The following is a 25,267-nucleotide window of genomic DNA, read 5'->3' as shown; positions in this document are numbered from 1 at the left end:
CCTGACATCCATTCATGGGGTTTGCTGGCCTTCGATGCTGCCTGACCCACTGAGTTCCTCGAACATTGTGTACGTGCGTGTCGCTTGAGATTTTCAGCATCTGCAGAATCTTTTGTGTCTCTAATTTATAACGGAGCACTCTGGAAGACTGCAGATGTGGCCTCATACTGTGCGGTTCCTATGACTTGAAACGTCCTTGCGACCACTTTCTATTGTGCTCAGTCGCTTTTAGTAACCAGCTCTGATAACTCCTTGGGCTCCCTCTGCTTACGGATCCACTGTGACTGTGTATGTGCTTGCAATGCACGGAGGAGAGTTATTTCACCAGAGCGAGCAAATTGCAGGCCAAGTGTTATCAGCTTTTTTTTTTCGCAAAGACACTCACGAGGAAATTGAAGTTTGATTGAGTCTGTGTGGTGGGAGTTCTGACAAGGGTGACACTTCCCTGTTGATCGTAATCACAGCTCGGTTGGTGTTAGTGCATCAACACTCGTCTTCGCAGTTTCTCCCCTCAGTAAATTACAGCCTGATTTCAGTACATAATGTCCTGGCAAGAACAGCATAATATGTTAGTGATCCCGACAAGTCAATAAACGTGAAGCATTTTTGTTCAATTAATGGATTTTTGCCCCAGCAAAAGCAAATGCCAAACAGATTGCAGCATTAAGATACACTAAGTGGCCACTTTATTGGGTACACCAGTACTTCTGCTCATTAAAGCAAATATCTAAACAGCCAATTATGGCAGCAACTCAATGCAGAAAAGCATGCAGACATGGTCAAGAGGTTCAGTTGTTGTACTGATGAAATATCAGAATGGGGAAGCAGTGTGATCAATATGTATTGCTTTATTTGCTGGTAATGACAAATTAATTACACACAGTGGCCACTTTTACCTCCTGTACCTAATAAAGTGGCAAATGAGTGTATCTTTGCATTCTGCTGCTGCTGTAGCCCATCCACTTCGAGGTTCAATGTGTTGTGCGTTCAAAGATGCTCTTCTGCACATCACTGTTGTAACGTTTTGATATTTGAGTTACTATCACCTTCCTGTCAGCTTGAACCAGTCTGGCTATTCTCCTCTGACCTCTCTCAGCAACACCCACAGAACTGCCACCCACTGTTTTTTTTGTTTCTAACACCATTCTCTGTAAGTTCTAGAGACTGTTGTGTGTGGAAAATCCCAGCAGTTTCTGAGATACTCAAACCACCCTGTCTGGCAACCAACAATCATTTCATGGTCATACTCACTTAGATCACATTTCTTCCCCCATTCTGATGTTTGGTCTGAACAACAGCAGAAGCTTTTGGCCGTGTCTACATGCTTTTATTCATTGAGTTGCTGCCACATGATTGACAGATCAGAGATTTGCATTCAGGAGTAGGTGTACAGGTGTACCTAATAAAGTAGCCACTGAGTGTATATAATTTGCTTTTTGAATTGTTTGCTGACTATTCCTAGCAGTTGTTTCAGTTCATTGGGATTCTACCCAATCATTGAGGCATGACTGTCTGTTCTCCAAGAGTCTTTTCTTCTTGTCTATATTGCTTTATTTGCTCATACTGACTAATGTAATATTAATTAAGTATTTTGAGCTATTGATCGGGCTATCTTGTAGTGTAGCAAAGCCTGCTGTCTCTTCACTGTAATTTCTGGATTTGGACTTCAGGAACTAAATGAATAATTTCATGTGCCCTCTGTTACAGGTGCAACAACCGAACACAGTGCATTGTGATCACAGGATCTGATGTGTTTCCAGACCCTTGCCCTGGAACGTACAAGTACCTTGAGGTTCAATATGAATGTGTACCCTACAGTAAGTATTCACCCTTCAGACTCGTCCACACTCCCTATACCTGCAGTGGGCTTGCAAGGACATGTGTCCTTAATTAGACACATAAGAAATAGAAGGTGGCAGGGTACCAGAGTGGTTAGCGCAATGTTTTAATCACCAGCGAGCACCGATCGGGGTTCAATTCCCGCCGCTGTCCATAAGAAGTTTGCACGTTCTCCCTGTAACGACATTCCTACGGGTGCTCCGGTTTCCTCCCACATTCCAAGGACCTACCAGTTAGGGTTAGAGAGTTGTGGGCATATTATTTTGGCGTCAGTTGAAGCATTTACCAGCGCATTCTGGATCGTGTTGGTTGTTGACACAAACAATACTTGTTTCTCAGTGCTCTCTCAAAGCTTGTTTTGGTGTTTCAATGTACATGTGGCAAATAAAGCTTTAATCTCGTGGTCATGCTATGTTGGCACGGGAAGCATGGTGATAATTGCTGGCTTCAGCTATCACATCTCGGACTGTGTTGGTTGTTAATGCAAATGACAAATTTCACTCTGTGTTTTGGTGTAGATGTGAAACGGGAGTGAACCTTTGGAATTCTCTACCCTCAGGTGGTGGAGGCCAGATCATTGGGTATATTTGAGGTGGAGATAGATAAATACAGTGGTATGCAAAAGTTTGAGCACCCCGATCAAAATTTCCGTTACTGTGAATAGCTAAGCGAGTAAAAGATGACCTGATTTCCAAAAGGAGTAAAGTTAAAGATGACACGTTTCTTTAATATTTTAAGCAAGATTACTTTTTTATTTCCATCTTTTACAGTTTCAAAATAACAAAAAAGGAAAAGGGCCTGAAGCGAAAGTTTGGGCACCCTGCATGGCCAGTACTTAGTAATAACCCCTTTGGCAAGTATCACAGCTTGTAAATGCTTTCCGTAGCCAGCTAGGAGTCTTTCAATTCTTGTTTGGGGGATTTTCGCCCATTCTTCCTTGCAAAAGGGTTCTAGTTCTGTGAGATTCTTGGGCCGTCTTGCATGCACTGCTCTTTTGAGGTCTATCCACAGATTCTTGATGATGTTTAGGTCAGGGGACCGTGAGGGCCGTGGCAAAACCTTCAGCTTGCACCTCTTGAGGTAGTCCATTGTGGATTTTGAGGTGTGTTTAGGATCATTATTCTGTTGGAGAAGCCATCCTCTTTTCATCTTCAGCTTTTTTTTTACAGACAGTGTGATGTTTGCTTCCAGAATTTGCTGGTATTTAATTGAATTCATTCTCCCCTCTACCAGTGAAATGTTCCCCATGCCACTGGCCAAAGCATGATCGATCCACCCCGTGCTTAACAGTTGGAGAGGTGTTCTTTTAATGAAATTCTGCACCCTTTTTTCTCCAAACATACCTTTGTTCATTGTGGCCAAAAAGTTCTATTTTAACTTCAGTCCACAGGACTTGTTTCCAAAATGCATCAGCCTTGTTTAGATGTTCCTTTGCAGACTTCTGACACTGAATTTTGTGTTGAGGATGCAGAAAAGGTTTTCTTCTGATGACTTTTCCATGAAGGTCATACTTGTGCAGGTGTCACTGCACAGTAGAACAGTGCACCCCCACTCCAGAGTCTGCTACATCTTCCTGAAGGTCTTTTGCAGTCAGACGGGGGTTTTGATTTGCCTTTCTCGCAATCCTACAAGCAGTTCTCTTGGAAAGTTTTCTTGGTCTTCCAGACCTCAACTTGACCTCCACTGTTCCTGTTAACTGCCATTTCTTAATTACATTACCAACTGAGGAAATGGCTACCTGAAAACGCTTTGCTATCTTCTTATAGCCTTCTCCTGCTTTGTGGGCATCATTTATTTTAATTTTCTGAATGCTAGGCAGCTGCTTAGAGGAGCCCATGGCTGCTGATTGTTCGGGACAAGGTTTGAGGAGTCAGGGTATTTATAAAGCTTTGAGATTTGCATCACCTGGCCTTTCCTAACGATGATTGTGAACAAGCCATAGTCCTAACAAGCTAATTAAGATCTGAGACTTTGGTAAAAGTTATCTGAGAGCTCAAATCTTTTGGTGTGCCCAAACTTTTGCATGGTGCTCCTTTCCTTTTTTTCACTCTAAAATTGTACAAAACAAAATTAATACACCAATCTTGCTTAAAATGTTGAAAAGAATGTTTCATCTTTAACTTTATGACTTTTGGAGATCAGTTCATCTTCTACTCACTTTAACTATTCACAGTAACAGAAATTTTGACCAGGGGTGCCCAAACTTTTTCCTGCCACTGTATGTGAATGTTTGAGGAACTGAGGGGTACAGGGAACTGGGCACTGAAGAGGGGTTGAGACTGCAGAGGAGATTTACCAGGATGCTGCCTGGACTAGAGAGCATGTCCTATGAGAAGAGGTTGAGCGAGCGAGGGCTTATTTCTTTAGAAATGAAGGAGGATGTGAGGAGACTTGATGGATGTGTTGATGATGATAAGATGCATAGATGAAGTGGACTGACAGCCAGATACTTTTTCCCGGGGCAGAAACGTCTAATATGAGGGGACATAGTTTTAAGATGTTTGGAGCAAAGTATAGGAGGGATGTCAGAGGTCAATTCTTTACACAGAGAGTGGTGAGTGTGTAGAACACGCTGCCAGGGATAATGGAAGAGGCAGATACATTAGAGGTATTTAAGAGGCTCCTAGGTAGGGGTAGGCATGTGGAAGAAGGAAAAATGGAGATCTGTGTGGAGGGAAAGGGTTAGATTGATCTTGGAGTAGGTTAAAAGGCCAACACAGCATTATGGACTGCAGGGCCTTGACTGTGCTGTATTGGTCTATGTTCTAATTCTGTTAGTTGAAACATTTAGCAGCATATTGCAGGGAAAATCCATTAACAGATCATACAGCTAGTCTTTATCCCTGCTGTGTATTATTCTGTAAGCAGCTTAAAATGGATGTCTTTTCGCATGTATTCATATGTACCATCTGCGGATGGGAACCCACTGTGTATATACCCATTCTCTCCATATTCTAGTTGCTATGAGCGACTGATAAAGTCCTTCACGTTAACCGTTGACCCACCCTGAGTCTGGTGCAGTGTTCACAGTGTCCTTCCAGCTCCTTAACAGTGTATTTCAGTTTCCTTTCCCACCCCCTCAAATCTGTTAAATAATTTCTGAGCTTTGTAGAAGAAAATATTCTCCTTTTGTTAAAGAATATAATGAAAATTGGTCAGGGCTAAAGATGATTCAACACTGATCTTTACTGTTAGAACTCCTGCATTTCAATAATTAATAATGATATGTATAACTGTGAATTGTAAAACCAAATGATTTCTTCCTTTCCAGGAACACAGTGAATACTGGATTGTCAAATCTGCTTCTTTAAGACCCGGTTGACTGGGCAGGCCAGGTTAATGTAACTGCAAGCTAGTTTAATCTAACTCAAGTGCGTCTAACTTCTTCCTCGGATTAGACAGTTGCTTTAAATAGTCTGGTGTGGCTTCTCAAAAATATGAGAAAGTCTGATGGAAATCCAAAGCAACACAAACAAAATGCTGGAGGAACTCAGCAGGTCAGGCAGCATCTGTGGAAATGAATCTGCAGTCGGCATTTTGGGCTGGGATCCTTAGTCAGGACTGGAAAGGAAGGTGGGAGGCAGCAGAATAAAAAGGTGGGGGGGAGGGGGAAGGAGGATAGCTAGAAGGTGACAGGAGGGTGGGAAAAGTAAAGGGCTGGAGAGAAAGGAATCTGATAGGAGAAGAGAGTGGACCATGGTAGAAAGGGAAGGAGGGAACCCAAGGGGAGGTAATGAGTAGGTGAGAAGAGGTAAAAGGCCAGAGTGAGGAATAGAAGAAGAGGAAATAGAAGTTTCTGACGCTTAAGCTACAGTCGAGAATGACAAAAGCAGTTGCAGCTTCCAATGTAAATTTATGCTGGCTTAAATGGGTGATCTTTCTCAAATGGAAGCTGTTAAAATAGCTGACAACCTTATCAGGAGGTAGACCCCTCCTCAGGAAATTGATTAATGGCCCTCTTATAGAAGGTCAATCTTGTCTTTGAATTCTGCTGATGCCACTGTTCATGAGGAATATTAGTCAGCGCCGAGCTCGAACTGACCAGTGTGTTTTGGAGAACTGCAGCACAGACACACGCCCTCCAGCCCATCTTGTCTATGCTGAACTACTAACGTACCTAGTTGCTTTGACCTGTACCTTGACCATAACCCTCCATACCCTTCCCATCCAGGTACCTATCCAGACTTCTCTTAAATGTTGAAATCAAACCACATCCATTACTTCCCCTGGCAGCTCATTCCACACACTCTCCACCCTCTTAGTGAAGAAGTTCCTCCTCATATTTCCTTTAAACGTGTAGCCTTTCACCTTTAACCCATGACCTCTAGTTCTAGTCCCACCTAAACTCAGTGGAAAAAAAGCCTGCTTGTATTTACCCTATCTAAACCCATCATAATTCTGTATACCTCTATGAAATTTCCCCTTGTTCTCCTTAGCTTGAGGGAATAAAATCTTAACCTATTCAACCTTCCTCTATAACTCAGGTCTTCAAATCCTGGCAACATCCTTGTAAATTTTCTCTGTACTCTTTCAAACTTACTGATATCTTTCTTGTAGGTAGGTGACCAAAACAGCAATCAATGCTCCAAATTATCCTCACCAACATCTCACAGAACTTCAAATTAACATCCCAACTCCTGTACTCAATTAATTATGAAGGTCTACGCTTGGCAGACTCTTATGCAGAAAACACATGATTTCTCATTACTCTTCAGATGACAAGTGACTTGATAGAGGTGTGTAAGATGATAAGAGACATAGATAGGCTGGACAGCCAGCACCACCAGAACTAAATGTGCCTGTTTCAATAATAATTTATATTCTGATTCTTCATTCAGAAATGGATAACCTCGTACTATGATGTCCCATTTGACAACCTGTTGCCTCTTCACTTCACCGATCCATATCCCTTTACAAGTCCTTCTGCATTCTCCTCACAATTTGCCAACCCACCCATCTCTGTATCATCAGCAGATTTGATCGCAGTGCACTCGGTCCCTTCACCTGTGTTGGATTAGTGCCAAGATTATTGATTTCATTCTGTTTTCCTGGTAGTTTTAGCTTTTTTTTAATGCTTGATTCTATGTTTATATAATCACCTTTTTTGTCTCTGACAAGAGTTCACTGATGGCCTAAGTTTTCAAGGAGAAACACAGAAATGGAATAAACAGTTTTAGTTGGAACTGGACTGTGTGAGGAACCTGGAGTACTCTGAGGGAGTTAACGAAAGTGGTCACGGGGAGAGCAGACGAATTCCTTACAGACAGCGGCAGGAATTGAACCCCGATGACAATTGGTGCTCTTATGCATTACCCTAACTGCTGTACTACCGTGCTGCTCCTGTAACCATGACATTTGCCCTTCGTTCTTAAACACAAGCGACACTGCAGATGCTGGAAATCTTGAGCAACATGCACAGGCTGGAGGAACTTTCTCAGCAAAGACTTGCTGAGTCCCTCCAGCACTTTGCATGTGCACATCATTCCTTAGAAGAAGAACGCCCTTAACTCCGAGTGGAGTCATCGGGACACCGTCATAACAGCGTTTTTTTAGCAGGCGTTCTTGTTTTTACGAGGCCGAGTTGCTAGCTCAACGCTCAGCCCAGCATGGATGGGAAGTGTGCAAGGTAGCCGGCTGGATTCGGACTCGGGAGCCTTCGCTCCGAAGTCCGGTGCTGATGCCACTACTCCACTAGCCAGCTAGCACATCATTCTTTACTTCCGGAGAAGCTTCATGTCCATCACAAGAACATCATGTCCAGATCTAACACCTGTTAATAGTGCAGATTATGAATAGTTAATCCCCCCAGTGCCGACACCAAGAAGCTCTCTGCAAGTTCTTGAATGCCAATCCGAAATTGATCTGGAATAATTAAGTGAATAATTTGGAATCCGAACTTTCTATTTTCTGTTTGCAATTTTCCTACATATGCCAAATTATCACCTCCAGAAGGGTTGCTGAAGCACAGTGGATTTCACTGTATTCATAATGCCTGGACACTCAGTGGCCATTTTGTTCGACACCTTCAGTACCTAATAAAGTGGCCACTGAGTGTGTATTTGTGGTCTTCTGCTGCTGTAGCCCATCCACTTCAAGGTTCGATGTGTTGTGTGTGCAGAGGTGCCTTTCTGCACACCACTGTTGTAACATGTGGTTATTTGAGTTACTGTCGCCTTCCTGTCAGCTTGAACCAGTCTGGCAATTCTCCTCTGACTTCTCATTATCAAGGCGTTTTCGTCCACAGAAATGCCACTCACTGGACATTTTTCATTTTTCACAATATTTTCTTTAAACTCTAGAAACTGTTGTGTGTGAAAATCCCCGGAGATACTCAAACCAGCCCATCTGGCACCAGCATCATTCCATGGTCACTTAGGTTATATTTCTTCCCCATTCAGATGTTTGTTCTGAAGAACAACCGAACCCCTTGACCATGCATGCATGCTTTTACGTATTGAGTTGCTGCCACATGATTGGCTGATTAGATATTTGCATTAATGAGCAGGTGTACCTAATAAAGTGGCCACTGGGTGTAGACCTCTTTGTAAACCTACAGAACCAAACAAGGTTCTTTGGTCCACTGTACCTAGGTTGACTTCCCTGAAGCATTCTAACTGTTTGTTCGAATGTTCATCCAGCCATTCCTAATCCAACAGTTGTTTCATTCTTTTGAATTATTTGATAGTTTCTGGGGACTTCTGAGAGAATGTCTTCCAGATGAGAAGAACTCAGTCAATCAAAGGAATTATTCACCTTATCTCAATCAGTCAGCTTCATTTGCCAATTGAATTACATTTGTGTCCTCAGCGTATTGATTGCTCTGCCAGCTTTCAATAAGTTATTCCATTAAAGATCCTCCCATAATTCTAACAGCTCTGTGCAACATTTTGTGGTAGTAAACAACTTTTTTATATAATCTGAATAAGTCAGTCGTCCTCACTTACTCTCATTTATTTATTCATTGAGATATGGTGCAGAATAGGCCCTTCTGACCCTTTCGGCCGCGCTGCCCAGCAATCCCCCATAACCCAATCCTACTCACGGGACAATTTACAATGAACAATTAACCTACCAACTGGCACGTCTTTAGACTGAAGGAGGAAACCCACGTGCTCACAGGGAGAATGTACAAACTCCTTACCGGCAGTGGTGGGAATTAAACCCGGGTCGCTTGTACTGTAAAGTGTTGTGCTAACCACAACGCTACTGTGTTATGTAACTATTTATTTATCGGTTTGTTTGTTTATTTCTTTATTTAAAAATACAGTGCAGAATCGGCCCTTAGATCTGCACTCCCCCCAACCCTCGATTTAACCCTATCCTAATCACAAGGCAGTTTACAATGGCCCATTTCCCTCCTAACCAGTACGTCTTTGGTCTGTGGGAGGAAACCAAAGCAGCTGAAGGAAACCCACACATTCCTCAGGGAGAATGTACAAACTCCTCACAGAGGACACTGGGAATGAACTCCAAACTCCCGACGCCCGGGCTGTAGTACCGTCGCGCCAACTGCTACGCTGCCGTTGCGGGTACTTGTGTACGAAATGATCTGACTGGAAGGTTCACAAATAAAAGCTTTTCACCCTATCTCGGCACATGATGATAATGAATCACTTACCAAAAGAAATCAAGCAGGAGATGCAGGAGCCTGTAGACCCCCACTCAGGAACAGTTTCTTCCCCTCTCCAATCAGATTGCTCAACGGTCCACAAACCCATGAGTACTACTTGCTGATTTGTTTTGCATTATTTGGTGGTTGTCCATCATGTCTGGCAATGTCAGGAAACCTGTGTGGGAGAGTTTTTAAAGTGGAAAAGCCGTTACACTGGGATAGTTCCACTCTCTCAACCTCAGAAGTCTGGGTCCAGTGGTATGGACGAGTGTCAGAAACTGGGGTCTACGTTAGTTGCAGTGGATGACCATGACGTCTTCTGTGACATGTGATACCCTTTGCTCCCCACCTTCCTGGCCGTTGGATCTCACTATAGATCTCATCCACTCAGTCCGCTGGAGCTGGTGTCACATGCCAGGACAGATATACCCCTAACTCACCAAAGTATGAGGGCCGACAGCTACCCTCACCTGGCTTCCCCCACCTGTCGGAGTGGTTCACCGGGTGTGGCCGCTGTTGCATGCAAACAGCTACGTGGAGCTACGGGTGAGAGCAGAGGTAAGTGAGCTTCCCCAGAATGGACATGGCAAGCCTCTTCACCAGAGGTGCTACCCCTCCCTAGACACCCCATACATAGCCCTCTTTGTATCGTTTATATATTTAGTAATTTGGAGCAATTTCATGTCTTTGCACTGTTTTGTTGTCAGAAAACAAATTTCACATCATGTAAAACACTGATAATAAACCTGATTCTGAAATCCATTTTGATACCATGCTTTGGGGCAGATGTGGAAATCCCAATGATTCAGACCACATAATATAGAATAGTAGAGGCTCTTCCACCTACTTTAAGATAATACTTTAAGAGAACACAATACTCCAAGTGTGACTTAACCAGAAGTTTTATGGAGCTGCAACATTACCCCATGGCCGGTTACTCAATCACCCTAACTAATGAAAGCCAATACACCGTATGCCTTCTTAACCACTCTATTAACTGCACAGCTACTTAGACCATAAGCTATAGGAGCAGAATTAGGCCGTTTGGCTGATCAGGTCTGCTCTGCCATTTCACCATGGCTCATCCAGTTTCTCTCTCAGCCACAGTCTCTTGCCTTCTCCCCATATCCCTTCATGTCCAGACGAATCAAGAATCTATCATCCTCTGTTTTAAATATACCCAATGACATGGCCTCCGCAGCTGCCTGTGGCAAAAATTACACAGATTCACCACCCTCTGGCTTAAGAAATTCCTCCTCATCTCCATTCTAAAAGGACACTCCTCTACTCTGCAGCCGTAACTTCTGGTCTTAGACTCTCCCAACATAGGAAACATGCTCTCCACATCCACTGTATCAAGAGCTTTCAATATTTAACATAGAAACATAGAAAACCTACAGCACAATACGGGCCCTTCAGCCCACAAAGTTATGCTGAACATGTCCCTACCTTATAAATTACTAGGCTTACCCATAGCCCTCTATTTTTATAAGTTCCATGTACCTATCCAAAAGTCTCTTAAAAGAACCTATCATATCCGCCTCCACCACCGTTGCTGGCAGCCCATTCCACGCACTCACCACTCCCTGTGTAAAAAATATTTACCCCTGACATCTCCACTATACCTACTCCCCAGCACCTTAAACCTGTGTCCTCTTGTGGCAACTATTTCAGCCCCGGGAAAAAGCCTCCGACTATCTACACGATCAATGCCTCTCATCATCTTATACACCTCTATCAGGTCACCTCTCATCCTCTGTCGCTCCAAGGAGAAAAGGCCGAGTTCACTCAACCTGTTTTCATAAGGCATGCTCCCCAATCCAGGCAACATTCTTGTAAATCTCCTCTGCACCCTTTCTATGGTTTCCACATCCTTCCTGTAGCGAGGCGACCAGAACTGAGCACAGTACTGATAGGTTTGATTGGTTTCAATGAGGTCACCCTCTCCCCTTTGAGGGATCTTTGGATGTTGATTCCAAGATCCCTCTGTTCCTCCACACATTTGCCCATGTCATGACCCTTGGGTTCTCTCTGAAGTCAAAGTTGACTTTATTGTCATAGGCATGTCCATGGATGTTCGAGTCGAATGAAAAATGGAACAGCATCACATAGCGTCAAAGTTCAAAGTAAATGTATCATCAAAGTACATATATGCCACCATATACAACCCTGAGATTGATTTTGTTGCCGACATACACAATAAATCTATAGTAGAATAATAACCATAACAGAATCAATGAAAGGCTAAACCAACTCAAACAATCAACCAGAGTGCAGAAGGCAATAAACTGTGCAGGTACAAAAATAAATAATCATAATAAATAAATAAGCAATAAATATCGAGAACACGAGATGAAGACTCCTTGAAAGTGAGTCCATAGGTTGTGAGAACATTTCAGTGATGGGACAGGTGATGTTGAGTGAAGTTATCCCTCTGGTTCAAGGGCCGAGGGGTAATAACTGTTCCTGAACCTGATGGTGTGGGTCCTGAGGCTCCTGTATCTAATTCCAGATGGCAGCAGTGAGAAGAGAGCATGACCTGTGTGGTGGGAGTCCCTGATGATCATCATAAGAGACAAGAAAAATATAAATAATTAATAATATCCAGTTTTCACAAGAAAACACAATTAAAACAAAAAAAAAGTTATTGTAGTGCAGAGTTGTCAAAGTATGCTGCCAGTCGGTGGTGATTAGAGCGGTGCTGCTTGGTACAAGGACTGAATAGTTTAAGGGAAGTAGTGTTCTGGTGCGGGACTTCAAGCTTATATATCTCCCTAAACCTCAGTCCTCTAATCCTTGATTCACCAACACTAGGGAAAATACTGTGTTCAGTCACCCTATCTATACCCCTCATCATTTATACCCCTCCATAAAAACATCCCTCAGCCTCCTATGTTCCAAGGAATAATGTCCTAGCCTACGCAAACCCTCCCTATTAGCTCAGTCCCTCGAGTTATTGCAACATCCTTGTAAATCCTCCCTTTAATGTTTCCAACTATCACCACAAGATAATAAGACTTAGGACTAAAGTTGGGCCAGTTCGACCCACTAAGTCTTCCCACCATTCCATTGTGGTTGGTTTATTATCCCTCTCAACCCCATCTGGCTGCCTTCTCCCCTAATCTGTGATGCTCTTACTATTCAAAAATCAATCCCCACTTTAAATATACACAATGACTTGGCCTCTACAGCCACCTGTGGCACGTCGATTCTATCTAGGTATTTCAATATTCGGTATTGAAATGAGAGATCCTCCCTCATTCTTCACAGCTCCATCAAACGCATCTCATGTGTTAATCCTTTAATTTGTGTTCCTCACCAGCCTCTCCCTCTCTTTTATATTGTGTTCTCATCTGTTCCTCTTCACTCTCTCTGACACACACACAGTCTCGCTCTCTTTCCTTTTCTCGGTTGCATTCTTTCTCCCTCTCTCTACGCCGCATCCTGTCTCCCTCTCTGTCTGTGTGTGTGTGTGTGTGTGTGTGTCTGTCTCTCTCTCTCCCCCTCTGTCTCTGTCTCTCTGTCTCTCTCTCTCTCTCACTCACACACACACACACACACACACACAGTGGTTCTCTCTCTCTCACTTTCTGTTAGTGTCATTCTCTCTGTCTCTCTCTCTCTCTCTCCCCCTCCCTCTGACTACACATTGAAACTGATGAATAAGGTGTATGTAATCCACCTGGACATTTGTTTCTCTCCCGCCCACTCTCTCCCCCCCCCCCCCCCCCACGTCTCTTGCCTTGAAGTGTCACAGATGGGACCAAAGTAAAGTAATCTCAGACTCTCGTGTTGAGGACAGGGAATTTGTTTGCATATGTAGTCCCAAAGCTCAGGAGAATTTCAACACATCTCTTGGTTCAGTGAGGCAGTTAATCATTTGAGTGCCGTTGGATACAGGAATTCACTCCAAAGAATTTGTGTAAACATTCGGAAAAGATGACAATTCTGAGAAGCTTGGTAAATTGTACCTTTTTACTTTGGTTCTTGAATCTGGTTTATATCATTTGAATCCCGCTATGAATATTCAACAACGTACTTACATGTCATAAATGCGAAGAGCTGAAATGCTTCAAAGGGATGTTATCTGACAGAACTTGGCATCATTCTGCGCTGCGAGGTTAATTTTAGGCATGACTGGCGGAGATAGAGTAATGTAAGGGAGAGGGGATGGTTGAGGGATTATGCTTAGAACTGTCTTAAAACTGTGACCAGAGAAGTACGAGAGAGATGGAAGGAATACTGTTCTATGCAGGGAGCGGTGATGAGCCCAGACCTGTCTGCCTGCTGAGCAGGGGAAACAGAGCCTACAAAGGAGACTCCAAAATGCATTTAACAGAGAACAGTCTGCAGGGCTACAACAAAATAAAAGGGAGGAAAGAAGAGACCTTAAGACCAGAAGACATGGGAACAGAATGAGGCTATTCTGCCTGTCAACTCTGGTCTACCATTCGATCATGGCTGATTTATTATCCCTCTCAACCCCATTCTCCTGCCTTCTCTCCATAACCTTTGATACCCTACTAATCAAGAACCCATCAATCTCTGCTTTACATATACCCCATGACTTGGCTGCCACAGCAGTCTGTGGCAATCGATTCCACAGACTCATCGCCCTTTGGTTCTCAGTTCCGAGGTTGTGCTCTCTGTTCCTAGACTCTCCCGCTATTGGGAACATCCTCTGCATGCCCACTCTTATCTAGCCATTTCAATATTCAGAAGATTTCAATGACGCCCCTCCTTATTCTTCTAAACTCCATCATGTACAGGCACACACTTCTCATACATCAGCCCTTTCTTTCTGAGATCATTCTTGTGAACATCTTCTGGACCCTCTCCTCGAAGAGTTTTACTCAGCTTCATTTCCCCATAACTGAACTGTTCCCACAACCTATGGACTCACTTTCAAAGACTGTTCATCTAAGCTTCTAAATATTTATTTATTTCTATTATTTCTTTTTTTTTCTTTCCAATGTATTTGCACAGATTTGTTACCTTTTACCCACTGGTTGTCCATCCTGTTGCTGTAGTTTTTCGTTTATTGCATTTATTGTCACTTGCTGAAATTCAGTGCAAAACATCTGTTTGTGTGCCCTTCAGACAGATGTTTCCTTGCTTAAGTACGCCAAGATAGTCACTGTCGTTATGTGTCGTGTCATATGATGTGGGCGATCATGGTTCTTGGCAAATTTTGCTACAGAAGTTGTTTGCCATTGCCTCCTTCTGGGAAGCATCTTTACAAGACGGGTGACTCCAGCCATTATCGACACTCTTCGGAGATTGCCTGGCGCAGTGGTTGCATAGCCAGGACTTGCGATGTGCACCAGCGGCTCCTACAACCATCCACCAGCTGCTCCCGTGGCTTCACGTGTCCCTGATCAGGGGCTAAGCGGGTGCTACACTCTGCCCAAGGGTGACATGCACCTTACACCCCCTTTGGTAGAGATGTATTTCCATCACACCAACCAATCAAAGTAGCACAGAGGGTAAAACAGAATACAGATTATAGTGTTACATCCACAGAGAAATTATAGAACGCAGGATATGGTGTTGTAGTTAGAGAGAACTCTGCCGTGCAACTGGACAAATAAATCTTACAGACCAGTGAGGTAGATTGGGAGATCAAGAGTTCACCTTCCTGTGTGAGATTTCTCTTCCATAGTCAGATAGCAGCAGGATAGAAGATGTCCTCAGTCCTGGTGAAAACTGGCAAATCGGTTTACTATTGTCATGTATACTGAGGGACAGTGAAAAGCTTTGTTTTGATTTATTTATTTATTGGGATACTGCGTGGAATAGGCCCTTCCAGCCCTTTGAACCACACCGCCCAGCAATCCACTGATTTAACCCCGGCCTAATCACAGGACAACTTACAATGACCGATTAACCTACCAATCCGTACGTTTTTGGACTGTGGGCGGAAATCGGAGCATCTGGAGGAAACCCACGTGGTCACAGGGAGAACATACAGACTGCTTACCAACAGTGTTGAGAACAAACCCAGATCACTGGTACTGTAAAGCGCTGTGCTAACCACTACGTTAGCATGTGGCCTCATGTCCTCCATACAGATCAGTTCATTACAACAGTGCATCGAGGAAGTACAGGTTGACAACCGCAAATCCGGAGCGGTTGGTACCTGTACAGTGCCATATTAGTGATTTTGCCAAATCACATCACCGTTGGATAATAAAGAAAAAAGAAATGACAAATGAAAAGCAAGTGAAATTTATTGAAATAATAGACAATAGACAATAGGTACAGGAGTAGGCCATTCGACCCTTCGAGCCAGCACCGCCATTCACTGTGATCATGGCTGATCATCCACAATCAGTATCCAGTTCCTGCCTTATCCCCATAATCTTTGATTCCGCTATCTTTAAGAGCTCTATCCGTCTCTTTCTTGAAAGCATCCAGAGACTTGGCCTCCACAGCCTTCTGGGGCAGAGCATTCCATATATCCACCACTCTCTGGGTGAAAAAGTTTTCCCTCAGCTCCGTTCTAAATGGCCTACCCCTTATTCTTAACTGTGGCCTCTGGTTCTGGACTCACCCATCAGCGGGAACATGCTTCCTGCCTCCAGCGTGTCCAATCCCTTAATAATCTTATATGTTTCAATAAGATCCCCTCTCAGCCTTCTAAATTCCAGAGTATACAAGCCCAGTCGCTCCAATCTTTCGACATATGACAGTCCCGCCATCCCGGGAATTAACCTTGTGAACCTACGCTGCATTCCCTCAATAGCAAGAATGTTCTTCCTCAAATTTGGAGACCAAAACTGCACACAGTACTCCAGGTGTGGTCTCACCAGGGCCCTGTACAGCTGTAGAAGGACCTCTTTGTTCTTATACTCAATTCCCCTCGTTACGAAGGCCAGCATGCCATTAGCTTTCTTCACTGCCTGCTGTACTTGCATGCTTGCTTTCAGTGACTGATGTACAAGGGCACCTAGATCTCATTGTACTTCCCCTTTTCCTAACTTGACTCCATTTAGATAATAATCTGCCTTCCTGTTCTTACCACCAAAGTGGATAACCTCACATTTATTCACATTAAACTGCATCTGCCATGCATCTGCCCACTCACCTAGCCTGTACAAGTCACCCTGCATTCTCATAACATCCTCCTCACATTTCACACTACCACCCAGCTTTGTGTCATCGGCAAATTTGCTAATGTTACTTTTAATTCCCTCATCTAAATCATTAATATATATTGTAAACAGCTGCGGTCCCAGCACTGAACAAAATAATTTTTACTTGTTCTTTTACCATCTCTCCTGACAGTTCTACACCTTTGCTGACGTGGAATTTAAACCACTTGATGAGAACTTTATCTAGTCGTGAACTTCTTCCATCTTTCATTGTTTTCCTTATGCACATCTGGTTTTTTGATTTGCCCTCAGCAAGAAAAAAAACTGGGGCAACTTTTCTTTTTGTTTCTTTATATCATAAACTGTGAAAGAGCCAATGTTATACAAGTCATACGTTTTTCACAGACACTCCACTGTCGAGCTTTTTCAGAACTTCCACCTTATCTTGTATAGATAGCATGTGGTGTTTGCATTTTACCCCATGAGAAGCACTTCCTCTATTCACCGAAGACATGACTGGGGCCAGATAAGCACAGGTTATAAATTTATAAATTGTGTTGTTGCACAACTACATTATATTAAATAAAGGCACCCATGCAGAAGATGGCTTTAACATTGCAACGAGAGAGGAAGAGAGAACAATGTACATGTGTAGACAAGAGTGCATGCACAGAGAACAGATCAATACTTAGTGCGGGGGAAGGGGTTCATTGCTCTAAAATAAACAGATCTATATATTACACTTCCTCTCCCTTTAGATTAATGCAACACAAAACAGTATGTGTACAAAACATTCAATTTCCCTTTCAGAAACCCACATTCCAAATAAACAGTAACAGTCTATAACTAACTTCACAGTTCTAAAGGTTCAGTCTTTGGGTGGTGCTCTGTGTCTTTCAGGATAGCGCCTCTGGACCTGTGGAGTTGCATCACATTCAGTAGGTGTCTTGTCTAAGAGGACGTTCTCAGTTTCCTGTGTTACGCAGCTGTCAGTGACATAATCGTCATTGAGAGGCAAGTCCGGCTTGTTGGATGCAGTCGACTCAGGTGTGTTCTTCAGTTGAGCATCCAGTATCTGGTCTACATGTCTCCATGTCTGATTTCCAACATCCACTGTGTGCATCAGTGGTCCAGTTCTTGTAGCTATCCTACTGGATGTCCACTTGTGTTCTCAATAATCATGTGCTCGGACTTCCTGTCCATTCTCACAGTTCCTTGCTGCTTCACTTGGCAACTGGCTGAACTGTTTATTCTCTACTTCGCTCTGTAGATCTGGTTTCAGGAGGTCTGTGCAAGATCTCAGATTCCTACTCATGAACAGCATTGCAGGTGTTTGATTTATCGTCGCATGAACAGGGTTCCGATACACAAAAAGGAAGTTGTCCACCTTGTGCTGCAGAGAAATGTCCTCCTTGCCCATTGCTTTAATGGACTTATTGAAGGTTTGGGTAAACCTTTTAGCTAACCCGTTCATTGCTGGGTGGTGAGGAGTCAACTTGAAATGTCTGATGCCATTTTTCTTCATGAATAGTTGGAATTCTTCTGGTGTGTGTTATGGTTTGTTGTCACTCTCAATTTCTTCTGGTAAGCTGTTTCTGGTGAAGATGGTTCTCAGAACAGAGACAGTCTTTGCTGAGGTGGTTGACTTCATTGGTATAACCTTTGGCTGCCTCAAATGTGCATTCACAGCAATCAGAATCACAGGGTCCATGAATGGCCTAGTAAAGTCAATATGTACTCTTTGCCATGGTGACAACAGCCTCTCCCAAGGGGGTAATGATGCCTGAAAGGGTGCATTTTGAACTTTTTGACATCGCAAACAGCTTTTGTCCAAGTCTTCGATCTGTTTATCTATTCCCTCCTCAAACACCTTCTGATTTGCATTAAGCAGCTGTGACAGCCTTTAGTTCGTGCTACCATTTGGACTGCTTGTTGCCTGTTGATGCCACACTGAGAGCTTTGATTGAATGTCAGTCTATTTGTACTGATTAGTAAGGGTGTTAAAGGTTCTGGGAAGAAGGTAGGAGAATGGGGTTGAAGGGATAGTAAATCAACCATGATGGAATGGCGAAGCAGACTTGATAGGCTGAATGGCCTAATTCTGCTCCTGTGTCTTATGGTCTTGTTATGCGGGCTGCTTTCTTCAGACAGTGGGAAGTATCGACTAACAGCATCCAAGGGTGGGATTTATTTCAGGTCTTTGCCAGCTGCATAAGTGTGCTGCCCTCTTTAGTCATATGAAAATAGAACTGTACAGCACAGTACAGGCCATTCGGCCCACAAGATTATGCTGAAATTTTAATCTGATCCACAATTAATGTATCCGTTCCCTCCCACATGGCCTTCCATTTTACTTTCATGTGCCTATTTAAGATCTTCTTAAATGCTTCTAATGTATCTGTCTCTATCATCTCTCTTGACAGTGCGTTCCATGCACTCACCACTGTGAAAAAACCTACCTCTGCCACCCCCAATACTTTCCCTCAATCACCCGAAAATTATGCCCCCTTACGTAACCGTAGGGTTTCAAATCTTTTTATGCCGTGAACCCCTACCATTAACTGCGGGGCCCAGGGACCCCAAGTTGGGAACCTCTGTATTAGCCATTTCCACCTGGGGAAAAAGACACTGGCTGTCAGCTCTATCCATGCCTCATTCCCACTTTCCACCACTGTGCCAGAATGTGCGGCGACATTGCGGGTTGACCCCACGCACGGCTTCAGGTGTGTTGATAGTTAACGCAAATGAGAGATTCCACTATGTTTTGATGTTCAAGTGGGAGTTCATGCTTCAGTTTTGAAACGAGATTCCTGGCTGCATACCACCAAGGGCCTTACTTTGTTTATTGTACTGTAAGGTTGCTGGCTGAGATATTCTCTCAAAATGCCTGTCAGTCTGGTTAATCGAAGGCAATGGATTTGTTTGGTGGGTGCTCTTGACCCCATTGAGCTTCTGTCTCTGCGTTCGTACACAGAGACGTAGAGGGAAGTACTTTGATCACAATTCTATCATTTGGATTGCAAACGCAGCCAGACTGGTTGGCAGAATCATTAAAGCCATCGTGGCGAGGCACAGAAAGGAAGGCCTATGATATCAATACCGTGACCTTGCATTAACTTTACTCTTTTTGACTCTGATGCCTTGAGTAATGGAACACTATGCTAATGCTCTTAGCTGCAAACATTTCCAAACGAAGGGAAGAAACCTGAGAACTGCATCCACGATGCAAGTCGATTGATTGAACAGGAAGCGTGAAACCGGCCCTGATTAATTTGTGTTCAAGGTGCTGCTCGTAAAGTGCTAGACTTTGAACAAATGACAATAATATGTAGCGCCACGGGAGGGAGCATGGTAGTGTAGCGATTAGAGCAACATTATTACAGCTTGGGGCGTTGGAGTTGGGAGTTCATTTCCAGCATCCTCTGTAAGAGTGAGATCATGGGTTTCCTCCGGGAGCACCAGTTTCCTCCCACAGTCCAAAGACGAACCAGTTAGTAGGTAAACAAGACCATAAGGGATAGGAGCAGAATTAGGCAATCTGGCTCATCAAGTCTGCTCCTCCATTTTATCATGGGGAGCGGGGAGGGAATGTCGACTCAGACCATGGGAGGCCTGTGTCGGGCATTTTCATGCCTTACAAGGGACAGATTGGATATCTGTGTGGGGCACCACTCCTCGCACAGACTAGAGCAATGTGTGGTTAAGTGCCTTGCTCAAGGACACAAACACACTGCCACAGCTGCGGCTCGAACTAGCAACCTTCAGCTCACTAGGTGAACGCCTTAACCACTTGGCCACGTGCCCAACACTGGGGAAAATGCATTTTATCATGGGTGATCCAATTTCCCCTCTCAACCCCATTCTTCTGCCTTCTCAAACCTGACTAATTGGTCATTGTAAATTGTCCTGTGATTACCTACTTACTGCCTGTTAGACCTCTGGTATTTTGAGCAGCAATGAAGGTCCTCTATCTCTGACGACGTTCAGGGCTTCCTTCATCATGTCCGTAGCTTCCTCTCGGTTTTCACTACTGTCAGTCATGCAAGTCCCGGGTGGAGACTCGGAAATACTGTTGCACTCAGATGTAGAAGGATTCTTCATTGCTGTTCCCGTAACAGTTTTGTTTCACCAGTCAGAGTTGTTAGCCCTGAGCTGAACCCCCGAACCTGGAAGGCCGCTGGACTACTGTTAGTCTGGCCTCTACCCTTTGGGCTGTTTGGCATGGGTGACCCCACCTAGAGCCACCACACAAGGCTCTGACTTCAGCCAAGGTAGCTCTCCAGGTTATTGAGGAACACAACCCTCCAAACCACAACCGGGTTGTGCTCCTCTTATAGGTCCTGTGATTAGGCTGGGGTTAAATAGATGAGTTGCTGTGTGGTGCAGCTTGTTGGGCTGGAAGGGCCTGTTCTACACTGTATCTCCAAATAAATAAATAAATAGATAAATAGATAGATAAAGAGATACAATGCCTCCATTCTTTACCTGAGTGAGACAGTCAGGGAACAGACATGACAGAACCCCTCACTTAATTTGGACTTTGAGCTTAGGAGACCTAGAGGTGTATAAAACCACAAGGGGCTCAGATAGAGTGAATGTACTCAAGTCTTTTTCTTGCAGTTGGGGAATGCAAAACTAGAGGGCATAGCAGTTAGATGAGAGAGGGGAGATTTAATAGGAATTTGAGGGACAATTATTTTTACAGTACAGTATGTATGTATGTAAGTGGTACAAATTGCCAGTCTTGGAGCTCTACATCACAGGAACAGGCCCTTCAGCCCATTTAGTCTATGCCGAACAGTTATTCTGCCTGGGCCCATTGACCCACACTGGGATCATAGCTTTCCATACCCCTCCCAACTTCTCTTAACTCTACATCCACCACTTCCGCTGGCTCATTCCCCTTAAATATTTCCCCTTTCACCCCAACCCATGACTTCTCATTCTAGTCTCACCGAACCTCAGCGGAAAAAAAGCCTGCTTGCATTTATCCCTCATCATTTTGAAAAGGTCTGTCAAATCTCCACTCATTCTCCTATGGTCCAGGGAATAAAGTCCAACCAATTCAGGTTGGGGCAGCGTAATAACATCATTTAAAAGACTGTTGGACAGGTTCGTGGATTGGAAATGTTTAGGAGGTTCTGGGCCAAATGCTGGCAAATAGATTAGCTTGGTCGGGTCATGTAGGTTAGGATCGAACAGTTAGGCTGAAGGGCAAGCTTCCATGCAGTATAACTCCATTACACTGCTACTGGATGGCTGCGGTGGTGTTGTGAACTGCAGAGCGATGATAGATTCTTACACTGAGAACTCAGGCAGACAATACCACATTGGAAATCCAGAGCAACGCACAGAGAGTGCTGGAGGAGCTCTGGAGGTCAGGCTGCAAACATGGAGAGGAATAAAGAGTGGCTATTTTGGGCCAAGAGCCTTCATCAGAACTGGAAAGGAAGGGGGAGGATGCGAGAATAAGAGGGTGCAGTAGGGCGAGGAGGGCAAGCTAGAAGGTGATAGGTGAGACCAGGCGGGTGTAGGAGGGGGGTGAAGTAAGAATCTGGCAGGTGATGGACGGGAAAGCTAAAATGCAAGCAATGAAGGAATCTGATATGAAAGGAGAGTGGACCAGTGGACCATAGGAGAAAGGCGAGAAGAAGGGGCATCGGGGGGGTGTGATAGACAGGTGAGAAGAGGTAAGAGGCCAGAGTGGGGAATAGAAGAGGGAAGGGGGAGGGAAAAGGGGAAAAAAGAAAAACAAAATTTGGTGTTCATACTACACAGCCAACTGTCTTTTCCAAAAGTTCCCTTCTGTAAAGCACTATAGGAATTATTAAAACAAGCCATTAATCTGATCAACCATTCTAGTTAGCAAACCCCACCCTCTCTATCAATTACACCAGTCACTGCACTGTAAACACTGGCTTTTTATAATGCTGCTTACATTGTTAATATGTGCTGATTGTTATGTATTTATACGCATTTTATTCCATCTCCGTACTTTAGGCTCTAGGAATAAAGGCATAGACTACTTTCTAGATGTCGAGAAAAGTTGCTTCATACTTTATAATTGTTGAATTGTATGTCATGCCAACACACCACAGCAAATTCCAAGTACACGTAAATGTCTTTGGTGAATAAAGTTGATCCTTGATCCTGGAGACTTTCTGTGTGGGCTACCCACCAATATATTAAGTCAACCCAGGTTATTAATTCCGTCCATGCCTGTCCCAACACAGGTACTGTGTGGCGAATACCACAAGGAATCAGCAGGTTGAGAAGCGTCTGTCAGGGGAAAGCTTTGATGCAGGGTCATGACCCAAAACATCAGCCATTCATTCCCCTTCCACAGATGCTGCTTGACCTCCTGAGTTCCTCCAAAAGATCGGGTGTGCTGCTTCCAGTGTCTCTTCTGCCTCCATTGTAAGAGTATTGTAAATCACAGTAAAATAGGGAAGGATAAAGTAAGTTTAGTATCAAAGTACCTGTGTGTATGCCACCATATACAATCCTGAGATTCAATTTCTAGCAGACACTCACAGTAGAACAGAGAGTAGAATCAATAAAAAACAACACACAGATTGGCAAACAACCAGTATGCAAAAGGCAAACTGTACAAATGCATAAGGATAATTATAATTGTTAAAATGGAGGTGTTACTGTAGCGTAGCAGTTGGCGCGGTCCTATTATACCTCAGGGCACCAGAGTTTGGAGTTCAATTCCAGCACCTGCTGTAAACAAGTTTGTACGTTTCTTCCTGTGTGCATGTGGGTTTCCTCCAGGTGCTCCAATTTCCTCACACGGTCCAAAGATGTACTGGTCAGTGGGGTAATTGGCCATTGTAAATTGTTCTGTGATTACGTCGGGGTAAAGTAGGCGTGTCGTTGGGCAGCGCACCTTAGAGAGCCAGAAGGGTCTGTTCCATGTTGAATCTCCAAATAAACAAATAAAAATTATACACAAACGAAGATCGACTAATGTGCCTAAGAAGACAAACTGTGGAAATGTAAGGACAAAAACAAATAATAGTAATTCTAAATAAATAAGTAAATAATAATGTGTGACTGATGTAGAATTTGACAAGCAAGGAACACAGTTGTAATTTCACTTTCCCTCCTGCCTCGGTGCGTGTTAACGAGCCGGCTTGTTGAGGTGTGGCAGAAGCTGACGATAATCATGTTAATCTCTGTTCTTTTTCTCTTGCACTCTTTCTCACTCTCTCTCCCAATGCTTAAAATAGAAGTGGAGCAAAAAGGTAATGAATCCAGCACAGTCCCGCTCTGGTTCCTTGTGATTGTTTTGGCTGCTTGACCCCTTTAAGAACCCGTGCTCTCTCCACCACCCCTCGCCCACCCACCCTATTAACACCAGTATCTCTCCAGGGAACCTCTGCTCGGTCCAGCTCTGAACTGTGTACAGTGCCTCATCCACTCACGTCTCAAGGTGATGGGTGCTGTTGCTGGTGTCCCAATGGAGATCTACTCCAAGACGCAACAAGTGCTTCTGTTGTGTCATCGGGTGTCATCTGCCTTGCTTCTAGAACCCTTTCCCTTCGCATGTCTTGGCTTATCATCGCTCCTTGGACTTGCGTCCTGGTGCCTTCTGCCTCTTGCATTTTCCCGTTGCAAAGATGCAACCATAGCCCTTTCCTGCACCCTCACCCTCTTCTCCCCACCACCTCCCTCCCGACCCCTCCCAGCACCTTGCTTCAACCTGCATCCCATTTCCTCTTGCCAGAGCTCTCAATCAAAATCTCCACTCTCTCACCTGTTGAGTTTGACTGGTGTTGCGATATTAAATTGTTCAAGAGAGATGTTAACTTTGTTTCTTCCTGTGCTGCCCATCTTATCTTTGCAGTTTTTGTGTGCCCCGGGACATTGAAAGGGATTGTGGAGTCGGCCTACGTAACGGAGGCTGAGCAGCAGTCTGGTGCCTGGTGCAAAGACCCCCTACAGGCTGGAGACAAGATCTACTACATGCCATGGACGCCGTACCGCACGGACACGCTGATGGAGTATGCCTCACTGGAGGACTTCACTTCTGGCCGCCACACCACCACCTACAAGCTGCCCCACCGTGTCGACGGAACTGGCTTTGTGGTGTACGACGGGGCAGTCTTCTTCAACAAGGAGCGGACGAGGAACATTGTCAAGTATGACCTGCGGACCCGGATCAAAAGTGGCGAGGCCATCATCGCCAATGCCAACTACCACGACACCTCGCCCTACAGGTGGGGGGGCAAGTCTGACATCGACCTGGCAGTGGACGAGAACGGCCTGTGGGTCATCTATGCCACCGAGCAGAACAATGGGATGATGGTGGTGAGCCAGCTCAACCCGTACACGCTGCGGTTCGAGGGCACCTGGGACACATCGTACGACAAGCGTTCGGCCTCCAACGCTTTCATGATCTGCGGCGTGCTCTACGTGGTCCGGTCGGTGTATGAGGACAACGAGAGTGAGACAGGCAAGAACTCCATTGACTATGCCTACAACACTAACCTCAACAGAGAGGAGTACGTAGACATCCCCTTTCCCAACCCCTACCAGCACGTGGCTGCTGTGGATTACAACCCACGGGACAATCTACTGTATGTCTGGAATAACTACTTCATACTGCGGTACACCCTGGAATTTGGACCTCCCGACCCTGCACAAGGTCAGTGTTCCATAAAGATCTCTCTTTCAAAGTTGTGTATTCACCTAAGGTAGATTGTCACAGATCAAC

General features: G+C 44.3%; 1 protein-coding gene across 18 annotated transcripts in view; it reads left to right on the top strand.

Moving 5' to 3' along the window:
* adgrl2a (adhesion G protein-coupled receptor L2a) overlaps positions 1 to 25,267 on the top strand; it is a 958,846-nt gene that overhangs the window by 789,711 nt on the left and 143,868 nt on the right. For all 18 annotated transcript variants that reach the window (XR_011887962.1, XM_072273294.1, XM_072273297.1 and 15 more), the window contains 2 exons: positions 1,708 to 1,817; positions 24,398 to 25,198. Coding sequence is in view for 17 of the 18 variants with exons in the window: in XM_072273294.1 (XP_072129395.1) it covers positions 1,708 to 1,817; positions 24,398 to 25,198 (911 nt within the window). In the remaining variant the exon portion in view is untranslated. The remainder of the gene's footprint in view (positions 1 to 1,707; positions 1,818 to 24,397; positions 25,199 to 25,267) is intronic.

This window comes from Mobula birostris, chromosome 12, assembly GCF_030028105.1.
Source record: "Mobula birostris isolate sMobBir1 chromosome 12, sMobBir1.hap1, whole genome shotgun sequence".
Lineage (NCBI taxonomy): Eukaryota > Metazoa > Chordata > Chondrichthyes > Myliobatiformes > Myliobatidae > Mobula > Mobula birostris.
The sequence above is the reverse complement of the archived record's forward strand: the minus strand, read 5'-3'. Positions and strand labels throughout refer to the sequence as shown.